This window comes from Durio zibethinus, chromosome 20 (genome assembly GCF_047325235.1).
Source record: "Durio zibethinus cultivar Kanyao isolate XHJ-2024 chromosome 20, ASM4732523v1, whole genome shotgun sequence".
In the NCBI taxonomy this organism is placed as follows: Eukaryota; Viridiplantae; Streptophyta; class Magnoliopsida; order Malvales; family Malvaceae; genus Durio; species Durio zibethinus.
Window position 1 is genome coordinate 4,775,285 of NC_143181.1, and position 16,054 is coordinate 4,791,338.

The following is a 16,054-nucleotide window of genomic DNA, read 5'->3' on the forward strand; positions in this document are numbered from 1 at the left end:
TTCCCGTAAAATATTAATATTTATATTAATTTTTATATTTAAATTATATATTATAATTCGATATAAAAATATAAAATATAAAATTTTTATTTTTAAAATTTATATAAAATTATCATTATAATTTTTAAATCGTATTATTTTTAAATTTTATTTTCGTAATATATTCATATTATATCTTGTTTTAAATTATTTGATTTTTATGGATTTGTTTTACCTCATTCTTTGTTTTGTTTTGTTTTTTTTTTTTAATTTTACTTTGAGGTATACAACTTGTTTTTATTATTTTGTTTTCACTATGGACAATGTCAAAGTTCAAATTATTATAAGAATTAATGATTATCTTTAGACTAATTATTGATTTCTTAAACTCTTGAATTATTTGTATTATGGACAAACTTTGATTCAAAACATATTAGCAGTTCATTATTTCCACAAAATATTTTCTCAATTTAGTTCTCAATTTGTGGAGTTCTTTAATACAATTTGTTTAGTTTTGGAGATTGAATTTCAAGATATGAAAGTATCAAAGGCTTTGATTTAAAACAAGCTGTGGATAATTTAATATTTGGATCATATCTACACCGAATATGACTACAAATAGAAAGCAACATCAATAATTCCATAACCAATTAAATTAATTATTAGCTTTTTTATTTTTTTTTCAAATTGCAAATTTAATAAAATTTAGAAGTTAATATCTTCATTATGTAAGTTAAATGGATAAAAATTAATTTTAAAAATAGATTAAAAGTTTTAAAAAATATTATACCTCAGCCTAAATTTTTTTTTGTATGAAAAAATTTTAAAGTAAAAAAATCATCTCATTTTCAAAATTAGAACAAACTGTTAATTTAATTAGAATTTATGAATTTATTAAATTTTTATCAATTTATTTTTAAAATTTATAAATAGTTTACCAACAAAAACTATGAAAAAAAAATTAAATTTAAATACTAATACACCGAATATTTTGCTACTTTTGCAAATCAGCCCTTAGGAAAGAAATTATTAACAACCCTTCAAGGCCTCAAGTTGAAACCACCTAACTCCTTTCGCCATTCTGCCACCTTCTCTTTTGGTAATCTTGCACGTGCTTATGTGTGATGCAAGTTTTTCAGACCAAAAGCCACACCTACCAACTCTTCCTTCAAAATTTGAGGTCTGACTTTCTCCTCCAAGGTCAAAAATGGGTGGTCATCTCATGTTTTTGGTATGCGGCACAAACTTCAAGTTTTAATGATTTTTGCTGGCGTCTGAAAGAATATGCCGAGGCATTGTTCTCTGCTTCGATTGAAGTTGGTATATAAATTTTTTTTCTCAAGGTTCATTGAATCAAGGAGTCTTGGGTTACCAAGGCAGGATAATTTTCTTTTACCTTGTAAATCCTGACCCTTTTCTAAGATTCAAATGCTCAATTAAAAAAATTAAGTTAATTATTGATTTATCCAAATCATTCAAAAAACTAAATTAATCTCATTTGATTTAATTAAAAAAATTTACTAGATATGATTTTAAATTTTATTCTAATTAAAGTTGAGATTGAATCTCCTAGTTTATTGTAGATTCAATCTTATACTAGTTTAACTTAAATTCAAGCGTACAGCTAATGTATATCTCATTTGTTTTTTAACCTTGTAAAAAAATTTATCTTATCTTGAGTTTCACTCCTTTTTTTAATTGTTTATTTATTTTTGACATTATATCAAAGCCCAAAATCGCAAATTGACATTTAGAGCCCATTGCGTTGACATCGGTTCCAGCCCATCCTGTACAGTGGTTTGTTTGGTCATTGGATATGACGACTTTCTTTCATTCATTTGCTTCTCTTTGCCAATCTCAACCGAGGAAAATACGGAAATAGGCGTCAACATTCAACCATGAATAGCAATCCTCTGTTTCCATGCTTATAGAAATTTTATATGCTAATCAAGGAATCAATTTCCATTCCCTTTAGTTGGATTCGATTCCATGCTCTCAAAGCCACCATCAAGCATGGGCTTAAAATATAACCTGGCTAGCACCATTCGAGCTGTCAATAGGTTCGGCTGGGGCAGGTGCAGGCCGCGTTTGGTTCCAGTATGTAGCTAATCTAGCTAGTCCACTCAAGCCACCCCATAATTTGAACATCTTCAAGGCTAGAGCCATACGCGAATATCATCTAGGCTTGGGACTCAACCTTAAGAAACCGAACCCAAGAATCAGCGGCACATTGACACTTATCCTTAAGAACAGAACTTAATAAACAACTAATGACTTCTCTGCTTTTCGCTCAAATCAAATGCATTGGCAGAGAAGGATATTATTTTAAGGTAGATTCATCAAGGAAAAAGAACACCAATTACCCAAAATATTTATCAGATAGAAGCCGTAGCATATTTTTATACTAGTAATAGAATTCAAAGAAAATAAGTTATTAAGTCCTCTAAACAGAGAAGTAACGAAACAATTCAATTAACAAATAGCAGACAACATCATATTCATATGCTGACTAGTCATTCGGACTTGAAAATAACTCCAAACCATACTCTATTCATCTTCCTCCTGATACAGCTTCATAATCTCAGCACAGCCAGCTTCAGCCTCGTCAACCATGAAGCCCATGGCATTGGCATAACGGGTGCTGGATATAATGCCATTGAAGTTGGTCAAGATGACACGGGCACGTTCACGACCTGGTGACATTTTGGCACACTCGGGCTGGGAGCTCTTCACAAGAGCAGCATCACAGATCTCATCCAAGTGATCCTCAGACACAACAATCTTGTATTGTCCGGTTGAATCGGTGTATCCCTCCCTCTTGTACACAACTTGGCCGGTCTTCCTGTCAGAGCATTCCACCTTAACCTTGGCACCTACAAAGCACATTACCAGTAAACCAAAATTCAAAGCAACAATCTTGTGGAAACTAAATTCAGTTTCCACAACACCAACAGCCAATGGAGTTTAATCAGATAACGACAACACTATGTTCCATCTCCATGAATCAACATTTTTGGGTTCATAAAACTATGAGCAATGCTATCATTTTGGAACCATAAAGCTTTCCCCTTTTTTTGTTAAAATTTACACCTTTGAATCGCCTATTGATTAACAAAGGCTGATTCTTGGTCTGTTCTTGAAATTCTAGTTAAAAACCTATAGTTTTCATATTGTTAGGCTAATTATTCTTTGCCGTTTTTTCAAGATTTGAACTTTGCGGTTTTCCCTTGTGAAAAAAACTATAATCGACCATCAGTCCATCAAGTCATGGTTGTTTCCATTATTTTAGGGTTCATACATTACTTATTTACTAGCACTCATGTAACATAAAAACCTGAAACTACTTCACAGATCTACCAGTTCAAAAGCTAAGACATCAGATCAAACAATGTCACCAACATAACACACAAAAACTGACATAGGAACATAGATAACACAGAAGTCTGACAGAAATGAAAAGTACCAGCCATGCTTCTAGTTTTAGGGGTTTCAAAACCAGCACGGCAACGGTCACAGTATACTTGTCCTTGCACCACCAATGGATTCTTCACCATGCGTGTAGCACTAACCAGAGCTGGGAGCACACATAGTGCAATGAGCAACAATATTTTGGCCATATTTTTTCTACCTCCTTGCTGGGTTTTTCTTGAGAAAGAAATGAAGAAATGGAAAGGACGGTTTGGAGATCAAATTCTCAGCAACAAATAAAAAAGGGTAGAGAGGGAATGATGATAAAGTGGAGTGACATAAGGAAATTAAACAAAAGTAAACATTGAAATAAATGAACTTACCCAAGCCGCGTTAAGAGAGTATTTTCGTGTGTGGTGGATAAGGCGTAAAACTTCTTGTTTTTGGTTGCCACGTAAAAACAATGGTGTTGATTTGGTAATATTGAAGACCTAAGGGGTGTTTTGGCTAATGGATGGGGTTAGTGTGGTGATGTGGCGAGGTATTATTGGTAGAGTTGAGGGGAGAGTGGACATGGAGAGAGTAGAGGATAGAACTGAGGTCGTGATTGGTTGCAGTTGGCAATTACCGCTGGTCACATGGTGTCTTTGAGAAGGTTGCCAAGGGAAGCAAAGTTGGGGATGGGACGGCATTATAATTTTTCATTGATTACCACCACCAATCACGCTCGTGAGCCAGTCCACATTTGTTCATCCGTTAACAGGCGAATGAATCCAGGTTTTTTACTTAAAGGTTAAGGCCGAGTGCCAAGTTCCTAAAGAGACAGGCCTGGAAAGTGATGGTTTTTTTCCTTCGGAGTTTGGTCTATGGCCCAGAAAGAGACTGGACTACTATTATATAAACATTAATAAATCACAAAATCCGATTCTGCTGCTCCATAAAAGGGGCATCAAAATCCAGTGAGCATGAGTACATGGGCTTTGAATCCATTAATTGATAGGTATCATTAGGGTTGGCATCGGGTCGGGTTCGGGGTGGGTTTTGCTCACCCCGAACCCGACCCGACTTTATCATCAATAAACCCGACCCCCGATCCGACCCGAATTTTTTTTATTTTTTCATACCCGATCCCGATCCGACCCGATATTATATAATCCGTACCCGATCCGACCCGACCCGAAATTAATAAAAATATTATTTTTTAAATATAAATATTTAAAAATATTATTATATAAATAAATAATTAAAAAATTAATTAAAAAATAATTTTTTAAATAATATCGGGTCGGGTATGCCTAAAACCCAACCCGACCCGACCCCGATTATTTCTTAACATTACCCAACCCGACCCGAAACCCGAAATTCAAAAAAAAAAAAAACTCGATCTCATAGGGTCGGATCGGGTCGAAACCCGCCGGGGTCGGATTGAATTCCCATCCCTAGGTATCATAGCCTTTGTTTACATGTAAATTATAAATACATCAACATAAGTATTTTATATAGATATAGTGTCACATGTACGTGCTTCTTATTTGATTTTTTTTATATCATTTTTAATTAATTTCTTCAAAAAACTTTCAATAAAAATATTTCACATGCACCATTCTATACATATTTTTTTTGTCTATATATTCTGGTCCCAACTGTTCTTTTCTTCTTTGTCTAAGCTGAAAATGGTCCTCTTTCTATGGTATATAATTGCACTATAAAGAGTACAATATGTCCCCATAATTTATTAATTTGTACCTTGGAGCTAGCACACTAATTCATGTTTCATGTCGTTTTGTGGGTGTGCTCGTTTTTGTTTCTGGTTAGTTTTAATGTTTTTGGGTCATCAAGTCCTTTTCTTGTGAGCTATAATCCAAAAAAGTGAGAGAATTAGGATTCACAAAAGGGGCCCAACTTAAGGCTTAGCAGGAAGAACAGTAACTGCGTAGCTGGATCCAAATGGAAGCACTTGACATGGAAAAGTTTGAAATTCTCACAAGTCAGTCACAAAAATAAATTTAAGAACCTGGAAACAATTCGGTGAACAACAGGGATGAATTGGCAAAAAAGCTAACAGTGATGGAGGAGAGTCTTTTTAATTGCTGCTTCTTCATATTATCTATTCATATTTAGTTATTCATGAATTTAGTTGTACATGAACCTGGTTAAATGTGTCTAGTTACTAGTGTCATATGTAATTCAACAAATTTTAAATGACTTTTTTGTTTCTTTTGTATGAATTTTTGTGATCAGTGTCCACCGTTATTAGGGGTGTGCACAACTGCATTTTTTTTGTTCACCTCACAAATAAAAATCAATAATCATCAAGCTTTGAGTGGAATCCATGGAAGAAAAATGTAGTGACATCCTAACCTTTTATGCATACATCAATGCATCATAGGTTCTTCGTCTATGTCCATATCAGTGGGAGACACCATTTATTAATTTACAACATAAATTTATTTCTCATCCCACGGTAACCTCTTAGATTTTCCCTTCCTTTGGTCAAATTTTTTCATCTACATATCCCTAGTACTGTAGGACCTGCATTCTATGATTTAATGAAGATATTTTGTTTTGTTCTTGGGCGCCCTACTACTGGAGATTATATTCATAGCTTAAAACAATACCATGTAATTATGGTAAAGGTTTTCTTCTTCAATGTTAATTACTCGTTAATTGTTTAAAACCGATAAATATGATAATAGTTATTTATTTATTTTATGTTTAATACATATAAAATATGAAAATAATTTTTTTTATTTTTATCAAATTCATATATAATTTTTATAAAATTTAAATTATATATATTTTTTAACATTTTGATATAACATCGGGTGGCATATAAGATAAAGAGGTTTTTAAAAAGTTGAAAAAAAAAAAGAAAAGGAAGAGACATATCGAAGAAAATGTGTAGATTTTTGTTTCTGTAATGATGGGTGCCAAACAATAATTGATCATTGTTGTAGAAGCAAGTGACGACGCCCTGCGAACATATCATCGCCCGCTAGAGACAGAGTAAACGTAGCTCACAAGTTGCTTAACAATTTCACTGGCAAAACTATTAAGCAAACAAGAATTTGTAACACAAATATTGATATCTCAACTTCAACTGAGCTGTTCACATGTGTTGTTTCTCAAGTCAAGTATATGGACCACTAATTAAAATGTGTTCAAACCCCAGAAGCAAACTCCTCAGTTCAAAGTAATCGCTGCATCTAGCAATCATTATCTTTGATTCATCCATTAGATATTTTTCTGCATTGGAAAGGCATGGTAGCAGAGAATTGGGAAATGTACAGAAAACGGGAAAACCTCTTTTTAACTGAGCCATGAATCAATCTCTCTCTTGCTCAAAGGTCCAAATCATTTTATCACTTAGCAGGCTGCATGTCAGCCTAATATTCAGCAAATTTATTCCGACCAAGTTTACTGCCTCTCAAGACATGATGTTTGTAATGTGCTCCGCAAAGGGTGAGCTTTTGGCATTACATTAAAAAAAAGTTTTTCAAAAATTGATTCGCAATCGTAATATTTAATTTAGTGAGAATTTTTTTTATTTGATTTGAATTAAATTCATATATTAAATATATATATTAAGTTCGAATCAGATTTCAAATCGAAATGTCAAAAACAAAAAAAAATCGAATTAAATCGAATTATATATATATTTTTAATTTTTATATATTTTTTAAATTTTTATAAAATAAAAATAATAATTTTGTATCAAAATTTATTTAAATATATTAAATTTTATATTAAAATAATATATAAAAAATTAAAAACTGGTAAATCAAATAAAACTAAATCAATAAATTTTAATTTAATTTAGTTCAACTCAAATGAAGATTTAGTTCAGATTTAGATCGAATTTTAATTTTTTATAATAGTATATAATATTAAAAAAAATCAAATTAAATCTGAATCAGATTGAACCGTTATTATCTTTATATTTGGATTCCTAAAAACTAATTTGAGTAGTACATTGAATTTCATTTTGATCCATATTCTTCTACCGCAATTAGAATCTCAGAAAAAAAAAATTTTCACAAATGTTTTTTTAATCATCATTTTAGTTTGAACCTCAAAATGTTTTTGTAAATTTTAAAATGATATTAATTTAAAATCAATTAATACTAAGTGCAATAATTCTTATTGTATGATCTTTCATATAAAGACTATTTATGTGCTTGGTAGGCAGGGAGAGACAAGGAAGATCTTCATGCTAAGATATCAAAATACATTAGTACAGCCTTTTCCTATTTTCTTTGAAGAAAGTGGAAAAGAAGTACTAAATTAGTGCTTGCAGAAAACTCTGACCTTTGATTAAATTAAACCCTCAGGTCTCAAAGCAGTGAAGCCCTTTTTACTTAAAAACTTAAAAACCAACAAACAATCAGCATTTTGGGAGAGGCAGAGTTGGCACTTTGCACGCTCACATTTCATTGTGCTTCACAAAACCAGGATGGGTGGATTCTTATAATTTTGTTTCATGTCCTCTTTCTGTGTCACTTTCCATCTCTTTCATAGGTCATCATGTTGAAGAAAAAGTGGGTTCACTTTAAAAGAAAACAATGCCAACCATGTTACAAATGCTGAGAATAATATTTTCCTTTTGAAAGAAAGAGTGGAAAGGACTCCATATAATATCAAACTCTAAATTAAATATAGTGTGAAACTACTGTTGAAGATTTCAACTGTGTCTTGGAAGCCAAATATCCAGTCAAAATCTTATTTAAATATTTCATATGCTTCCCCAAACTGATATATATATATTATATATATTATATATCTTCAAAACTAGGTGCTGGAAATCTCGATTTGAAGCAAAAACAGTTATCCTACCATGATAAAAAGTTATATATATATATATATGCTACAAGAATATACACTACTTCTTTTACAAATTTCTGGGTCTGGCATATTCTCTCCACAATAAAAGAACCAAATGCTTTAAGAAAAATGTTCTCATAATCCAGCCTACGCAGATCCCCAACTTTCCACTTCATGAACGCATTTCTTGTCACTGTCACGGATGCTGTAAATCACTGAGTTGCATAATATTAATGTATAATTTTGTCTAAGCATTCTTTTAAAAAAATTATATCAATATTGTTATATTGTTAGAGTCTAATATTTTTCTATTGAGAGTTTTGTCTTAATTCTTTTTTTTTTTTTACTTCTTTTCTTTCCTGTGTTTGTAGTCGGTGATGGAAGCTATAGGAGGACCTGTCTCATAGCGGATGGCAGGGGTTTTGGAGGATATATGGTCGAAGTTTTACTTGACGGAACAGAGCAGGCCGACGTGGTGGTCGAGCAGGCTTGGGTGGAAGTAACATTGGCAGAAGGGAAACAGTCTGCAAAGTGCAAACAAGGCATGGATAAGTTAAAAAGTGAAAACACAATTTACGACTAAAATAATGAAGAATTTTACTTCCCACCTGCAGCGTCCATGAGACGTACTTTCTCGAAATAAATTATAGACAGTGTACAACTAACATACAGATATCTAGCAGAGGCCAGAGATTATGATATCGTGGGCAGAAAGCAGCAGCCTCTCTGGCATTGGAAGTTGAAACAAATGACCATTTCAATGAAGAGTCAATATACTGGGAGAGAGAGCATTTGTTAGACTTCAGCTGGTACAGAGCATATGATTTTGCATCCTGTTAAAATTTCTTAAAATTTCACAAAATTAAGTGTAAATTTTGCTAAGAAAATTAAAATACTACTTTTCTCAAAATAAGTTTTCTTCCTTAATTGGCTATGTAATGATTACATTCCTTATATATGGTAATCATTTTGTCTAACATTGCTGCAATAAATTATTTTATGACTTACTGATTTGAGGAGGCCCCAACCAAATAGGAAAAATGACATGTCAACAAATAATTGGCAGTTAAAAGTAATAGAAATTGACTGCTGTCATTGGCGAAATACGTATTATTAAATTTAATAGTACATAGTATGACCTGGGTTTTCCATGTATGACGCAAACACCCAAAACAAGAAAAGGAAATGAAAAACAAAAAGAATGAACGGCTCAGATTAATTCCTCGGTTTCTGGTTCTTCTTTTATCTGCCCCATCTCCCTTTCTTCTTCACTCCTCTATTGTTTCTCTCTTACTTTCTCAGCTCTGTCAAGCTTTTCCTTGGAGACCTTTCGAGGAGTACCGTAGAGGAAAAAAAAGGAAGAAGAAGAAGATAAGTAAGATGTTGCTAGGGAAGAGGCCTAGGCCACCAATGAAGAGAACAACAAGCATGACAGAGATCACTTTTGATCTAAACACAAGCAACGCTGAAGCTCCATCGTCTGGTCCACATAACCTTTTTGACAACTACCAGAAACAGCTGGCTGCTGCTGGCCTTCTTGGTGGCTTTGGGGGTCCTCAGATGCAGGCTAATGGTGGTGGTGGTGCAGCAGCAGCTTCTGTTGCTGGTGATGGTGGTGGTAGCAGCCTTGAAGGGTTAGATCAACGGTTGTTGGCGACGGTATCACCCAGAGTTCATAGAAAGCACTCAGTTGAATTTATGGAAACCCCTCATTTCTTAAGGTCTTGCGGTCTTTGCAGACGTCGCCTTGTTCCTGGCCGTGATATCTACATGTATAGGTATTAATTTTTTCCCTCAAACGATCCTCCTATCTCCCCCTTTCTCTTTTCTTTTTTTATTGGTATATTTTTGGTAAATTAATTGAGAAAATTTTAATAAGAAAGAAAATTCTAGACCAAGTCTAGATTGTTGTTGTCAGGAACTTTTAATTGTCTGGTTTAAAATATTTTTTTTCATTACTCAATTTTTTTTTTGTTCTTAGGCTTCTTTGGATTTCTCTTTCTCAAAGACAATTTGATATAGGGAGTTTTTGTTTTATTTTCCATTTTAATTTTTCTTTTTGCCAATGATTTTTTTGTTTGGACATAGGAAGGAATTTCAAGTTATTTTCTTACACAGACTCTTCCCCCATTCTTGTCTTTATTTGTTACTGCATACATCTTATTCTCAATTTCTCTTCATTTCTTTGATATTTTCGAAATCTTCTTTGGAAACTTACAAATTATAAGGAATTTCAGCTTTTCAAAATTAACACCCTTCCTTTACAATTAAAACCTTGTATGGTAATTGCCAATTGAATCCCATAATTCTTCTTTAGTTACTAGCTTATCATAAACTAAATCTAGAATAAGTTTAAATATGAAACTTTAATCTCAAATTCTGTGGATGTCATTTTTTTTTTTAAATAATTGTATAATCGAACGATTTAAACTTTGAATTTAAATAAATTCAGAATTTTATACTTTAATTTGTTGAAAAATCGAAGTTAAATAGATCTCTTTCCTGATTAATTATTACAGCTTTAACTTTGCAATTGACTCATGATGCAAGTTATTTATTTGTTGCAGGGGTGATGGAGCATTTTGCAGCCTAGAGTGCAGGCAACATCAAATAAACCAAGATGAAAAAAGAGAGAAATGTTCGACAGCATCCAAGAAGCAAGCCACGGGCTCTTCCGCCACCAGATCCGGCGTCTCCACCAAAGACGAGACAGTTGCCGCAGTATAGATAATAATCACCGTGGCCCAAAAGGATTTTACCAAGCTCAAATTCCATCGTACTAGGAGTTAATATTATGCAAGTTTAACTTTGTAATGCTAATTAATGTGGCAAGTTTTGGACATGTTATTTCATGTGAATAAAAAAAAAAAAAAACTTTATAGAAAAAGAAATTGAAATCTGCACTTCGTCCTTGCGTGTTTTTATCACTTGTTATCTTTTGGTAGCAATGGAAGCAAAATAACAGATTCACAAAATTTCTTTGATCTCCATTAATTGTCCTTTTTTTCACAGTCTTAGAAGAATGGCTGTCATTATAAACTTAATTCATTTGGTTTTGAAAAAATTCTTCAAAATTTTCGATTTTTTCTTATTGATTCTAAGGTTTGATTCATGAATCATGATTCAGGAAACACCTGGTTATAGTTTTTTTTTTAATTATATTATAATTAAATTTATAAGCAAATATTATATTCATATAATTAATTATTACATCACAAAATAATTAATTAATAAATTATAATTTAATTAAATAACCAAATTCACATTCAATGAACTTGAATCTAAAATTTTAAGATTTTAAAATTTCGTCATTGCCATTCAATCAAGGTCTCATTGGTAATTATAATTTTTTTAAGAGTTTCTTAAATATACAAAAAAAAATTTTCATTCAATCGTTTTTAAAAATGTAATCATTTTTATATAAAAAAATCTAAACATTTTTTACTTCATCAACAAAAGTAAAAATATTAGTTACCGAGGTCATATTTAAAGAAGTGAAAATAAATTCACAGAAAAAGAAAAGTGAAATTAAATTTTGTTCATAATTTTCATAATACCCCAAAAAGGATTATTCTGTTAATGTGACACGATTACGAGTAGTGCTCATGGAATTTGGGAGAAGAGGGGAATCTGTGGCCACGCCAGCTTTGCATGGCGTGGGTCCCAAATTGGACAATACAAAATGAAAAAATAATAATAATAAACAAAAAGGAAGAAAAATGAAACAAAGGACAGAGACTCATTTGTTGGAATGTAGGACGGGGAGCCGTTTGATTGCTTCGAGGACAGTGAATGTGGGACCACTCCAATTAACTAGAAATTGTCCCCACAAATTTTTTTGTCACGTGGGCCCAGCTGGTGGCTCCACATGGCTTCTTTTTTTTTTTTTTTAATTTTAACTCTTTTGGAGGAAATCTACTCCACTGGATTTTCTTCTCTAAATTTTGCGAAGAGAACGAAAAAATAGGGAACTAAAATGGGGAAATGATAGGTGAAAAACGGAAAATGATACCTTAGCTATATATAGCCTTTGGCTCTCCGATGAAGTTGCAATTGGGATCGATCCAAAAGGGCCATCTTCCTATTCATACCCTTTTTTTTTTTTTTCTGCTAATTACAGATAAGTTATTTTCGTAGATTAATTTTTAAATTAGTTGACATTTAAAAATTATAAATTTAAAAAAAAATTAAACACGTAATAACTTATTTAATTAAATATGTAATAAAATAGTGAGAGTTTAAAAATAAATTAACTTGAAAAAAAAAAAAAAAGATGACCTACTCTTTACAATACATGCACTCCTTCATTTTCTTTTTTTTTTTCCAAGTTTTTTTTACTACTTAAACTTTAATGGTAATTACAAAAAAGATTTAAACTTTTAAATGAGATTCTAAGATTTTATCTTTTAAAAGTATATATGCATTTGTTTGCAACGGTAGATTCAATATTTTTTTGTCGAAAATATTCACTTATAATATATATAAAAAAATTTCATGAACAAATTTATTAATTTTATCGATAAAAAAATTTCATGAACAAATTTTCTTTCAAAATTTCTTATATTTCAATCTTTAGAAGTGTCACAAAAAAAAATTTTAAAGATGTCCAGAAAAAATTTTCTTTTAAATTTTTTTATTTTTTAAATTTGACATATATCCATGAACATCCTCATATAAAAAATGAATCTACTAGTGTGCGTAAAGATGTATATATATATATATATATATATATATTAAAATATAACAAATACAACTTTAAATACTTCTTGTAACACACACAAATTCTTAATCAATTTGGTAGGTGATTGCATGCGTGTTATATGTTTAAACTTTTTATATATAAAGGAAGTCGTAAATTAAGGATAAATAAATTATAAATATTAAAATTAAAATCAAATTTATTAGATATTACTTTTTAAGGTGATTGCATATCTTTTTCACTTTAGTGATCATAAATTTATTTTATTTCCTCTTTTTAAACGTATGCAAATAGCTATACACCAATGCATGACATGAGATCTATATAATTACATAAGTTGAGCTTGTAGGGTTCTATAGCAATTATTATTAAAATCAATAAATTATAAAATTTACACATAAAGTGTAGAACCCACAGGTGAGAAAAGATATGGCTAAATTTCTTTTGAAGGGTCAATGGTTAGATCAAATTGGCCACTTGGGGAAGAGAAGTAAAAGCTATCGAATAATGTCTAATCCTTTCTACGGAATATCCTTTGCTTTACTCTCTTCCCTTATAAATATAAATCACTTGATACTCTCGTATTTTTAATCACATTCATACATGCAAACCAATACATTTGCTTTTACTTTATGTGTTCGGCTGGTGTGTGTGCATTTCTAGCTGCTAAAATAATACTGTTATAAGTAGTAAGTTGAAAACATTGCATTACTTGCATTATTATCGAATACATGTAGGATACCTTAGAAAGTATGTTCTTTTCTTTTCTTGAAGATAAAGGCTTAGAGACTATATGGAGCGGCAATTTGATTAATCCTTAACAAGACTGGAAAATATTTATATAAAGCTTTATAAGTACAGTTAGTGAAAATTTTTATTAAAAATAAGTAAATAAAATCTAAATTCAAAATTCAAAATTAATAGATTAAAAAATCTCGTCACATAAATTAAGTATATAAAATTTTTAAAAAAATTTATAAATTTTGATATATTTATTAAATAGATATTTTTAGTAAAAATATTGACAGAATTTTTAATGTTAAATAAGTATCAATCAAATTTGAATCATAATCAATATTTTAAATAATTTTTTTTATATATTATTAATTTTACATTAAATTTTATCAATTTATCGATTTAAATTTTTATTAAATTATTTATTAAAAAAAATCACAAACTTCATTTAGATAATTTAATATAAATTTTATCCAATAAGACAACATTTGGGAGATTAATGTACTATAATTTCTCATCTCATAGGCTTGGGAAATAGGGTTTGGTACTTTGGTTTTTGTTTTGCTTTGCTGTAAGAGATTTTTGGGTGTGTCGTCGACACAAATTACACCAATTCCTCCTGCTGCTAAGAATCTGGAAACCAATGGCACAATAATCAGACTACCTTCCCCACAAAAACCTTTAGTGAAAGTTTCTTTATTCTCAATTGCTTAATTACATTAAACTAAACAATGAAGCATGGATTTCAGATTTTTTTTTTTTTAGTATTTACATATAATATATAAATATAATTATTAATTAATTTATTAATTTTATTAATAAAAAATATTTATGAGAAAATTTTTAAAATATCAAAAAAAAATTATTTTTTAATTTTTGACAATATTGACGAACGAATGGGCCTCAAAAATCAGTCCGCCACTAATGGAGCTGTTTTTAAAATTAATACACCACTTGGGCAAGTGGGCATGTGTCTTAGTCAAACGCCGATAACTGGCGTCAACTCACTTATAAAAGAAAAAAAAAATCAGTTGTGCGGTGTTTCTGACTCCAAGTAGTTCATAATTTGTGGAGTGGGGTCAGAGCCAACCAAGCCCACGAGCTTTGTTCTCTGGCTACGAATTTTCTTTCAAAGCTCCTAGCTTGAAAACTAGGAATAAAATTTTGTTTTGTTATTACCAACGCTCCTGCCATGCCTACATCTACATTCAAACATTGTCAAAAATAATTAATACCAATGAATTTTGTGAATGAAGATTTGTTTATTTGTCCAATTCATTAATCTTCAATAAATTAAAATTTTATCTTTTTATATTTAACAAGAATCTACATTTGTACATCATAAAAATCCAATGCACATGAATTTTTTATTTAATGATAAATAGATACGTTGGATTTGAATCCCTTTCTTCAAATTCATTGGATACTATTGATTTTGATAAATGCAAGATGTAATGCCAACGAAAACCATCCAATGAATTAAGGGATTATTTGATATTGTTGTGTGTGTTTATGTTTTATGTTTTGTTTTATTTTTATTTTATTTTTAATTTATTAAATTAAAAAAGATGTTTGAATATAATATTTTTATTTTAAAAATATAAAAATAAAAACATGTAAAAAAAATGATTAAAATTTTTGTATTCTAAATGGAAGAGGCTCGAATCTAGGCAAAAGCAAAAATTTTGAACGCTAATAGTATTGTAGTGGCACTGTAGCAGAATGGGTGAATAGTACTATGTAACTGTGCCGAAATTGTTTAAAAAAAAATCTGAAAAATCATTATTTTTGTTTTCAATAATTTTAAAAACTTTTTAAAACTTTATTTTCAGTTTAAAAAAGCAAGTTATCAAATATATTTTTGTTTCTAATTTTCAAAAAAAAAAAGAAAATCGAAAATTATCAACCCCTAAAATATTAATTTTTATAATAAATTTCTAAATTCTAACACTCCAATCCTAGCCTATATATAAAGTCTCTAAATTCGGGGCTTGGTGATTAAATTACTCGGATTCCAAAATCATGGAATTCAATTTCTTGTCGCTTAGCTACACGTCGCACTAGTTTTATTGTTTTGTTCCCAAACAATGACGGGGTCCAATGGATGGCCTCAAAAGCCAACACCATTTACGTTACTTTTACACCTAATCATTAAACACTGGCAATATGCAAGGTTTATTGTCAATGTCAAACCCTAGTTTTTTTTTTTCCCTCCCATTGCCTTGTTGTTTTCGGGTACCCACTTGTGTGGCCACGACCCACCATTTTGGACCACTCTGTGGACCTTTCCCGTTTTGAAAGAGTTATTCCAAGTTTTTCGTCGACTCCCCACTTCACAACGAAAGCCTTAATTGAAGTAATCATTTCATGATTGTGAGATAGTGCTCACCGTTTTACAAGTTTATTATTTCC

At 30.9% G+C, this 16,054-nt stretch overlaps 2 protein-coding genes across 2 annotated transcripts; one reads left to right on the forward strand and one right to left on the reverse strand.

Annotated features, from left to right (window-relative positions):
* Positions 1-2,350: 2,350 nt before the first annotated feature.
* On the reverse strand, positions 2,351-3,724 carry LOC111314956 (protein DOWNSTREAM OF FLC-like). The gene is made up of 2 exons (XM_022916574.2): positions 3,443-3,724; positions 2,351-2,852 (listed from the first exon to the last, which is right to left on the reverse strand). Exons 1-2 carry the CDS (start codon positions 3,594-3,596, stop codon positions 2,527-2,529), a joined length of 480 nt encoding a protein of 159 aa, XP_022772309.1. The 5' UTR covers positions 3,597-3,724; the 3' UTR covers positions 2,351-2,526.
* A 5,696-nt stretch (positions 3,725-9,420) lies between these two features.
* On the forward strand, positions 9,421-11,111 carry LOC111314957 (FCS-Like Zinc finger 5-like). The gene is made up of 2 exons (XM_022916575.2): positions 9,421-9,986; positions 10,776-11,111. Exons 1-2 carry the CDS (start codon positions 9,589-9,591, stop codon positions 10,933-10,935), a joined length of 558 nt encoding a protein of 185 aa, XP_022772310.2. The 5' UTR covers positions 9,421-9,588; the 3' UTR covers positions 10,936-11,111.
* The last annotated feature ends 4,943 nt before the right edge of the window (positions 11,112-16,054 follow it).

Coding starts and splice junctions, on each gene's coding strand:
- LOC111314957 (XM_022916575.2), top strand. CDS start 9,589: ATGTTGCTAGGGAAGAGGCCTAGGCCACCAATGAAGAGAACAACAAGC. Junction 9,987..10,775: donor CGTGATATCTACATGTATAG/GTATTAATTTTT, acceptor TATTTGTTGCAG/GGGTGATGGAGCATTTTGCA.
- LOC111314956 (XM_022916574.2), bottom strand. CDS start 3,596: ATGGCCAAAATATTGTTGCTCATTGCACTATGTGTGCTCCCAGCTCTG. Junction 2,853..3,442: donor TAAAACTAGAAGCATGGCTG/GTACTTTTCATT, acceptor TGTGCTTTGTAG/GTGCCAAGGTTAAGGTGGAA.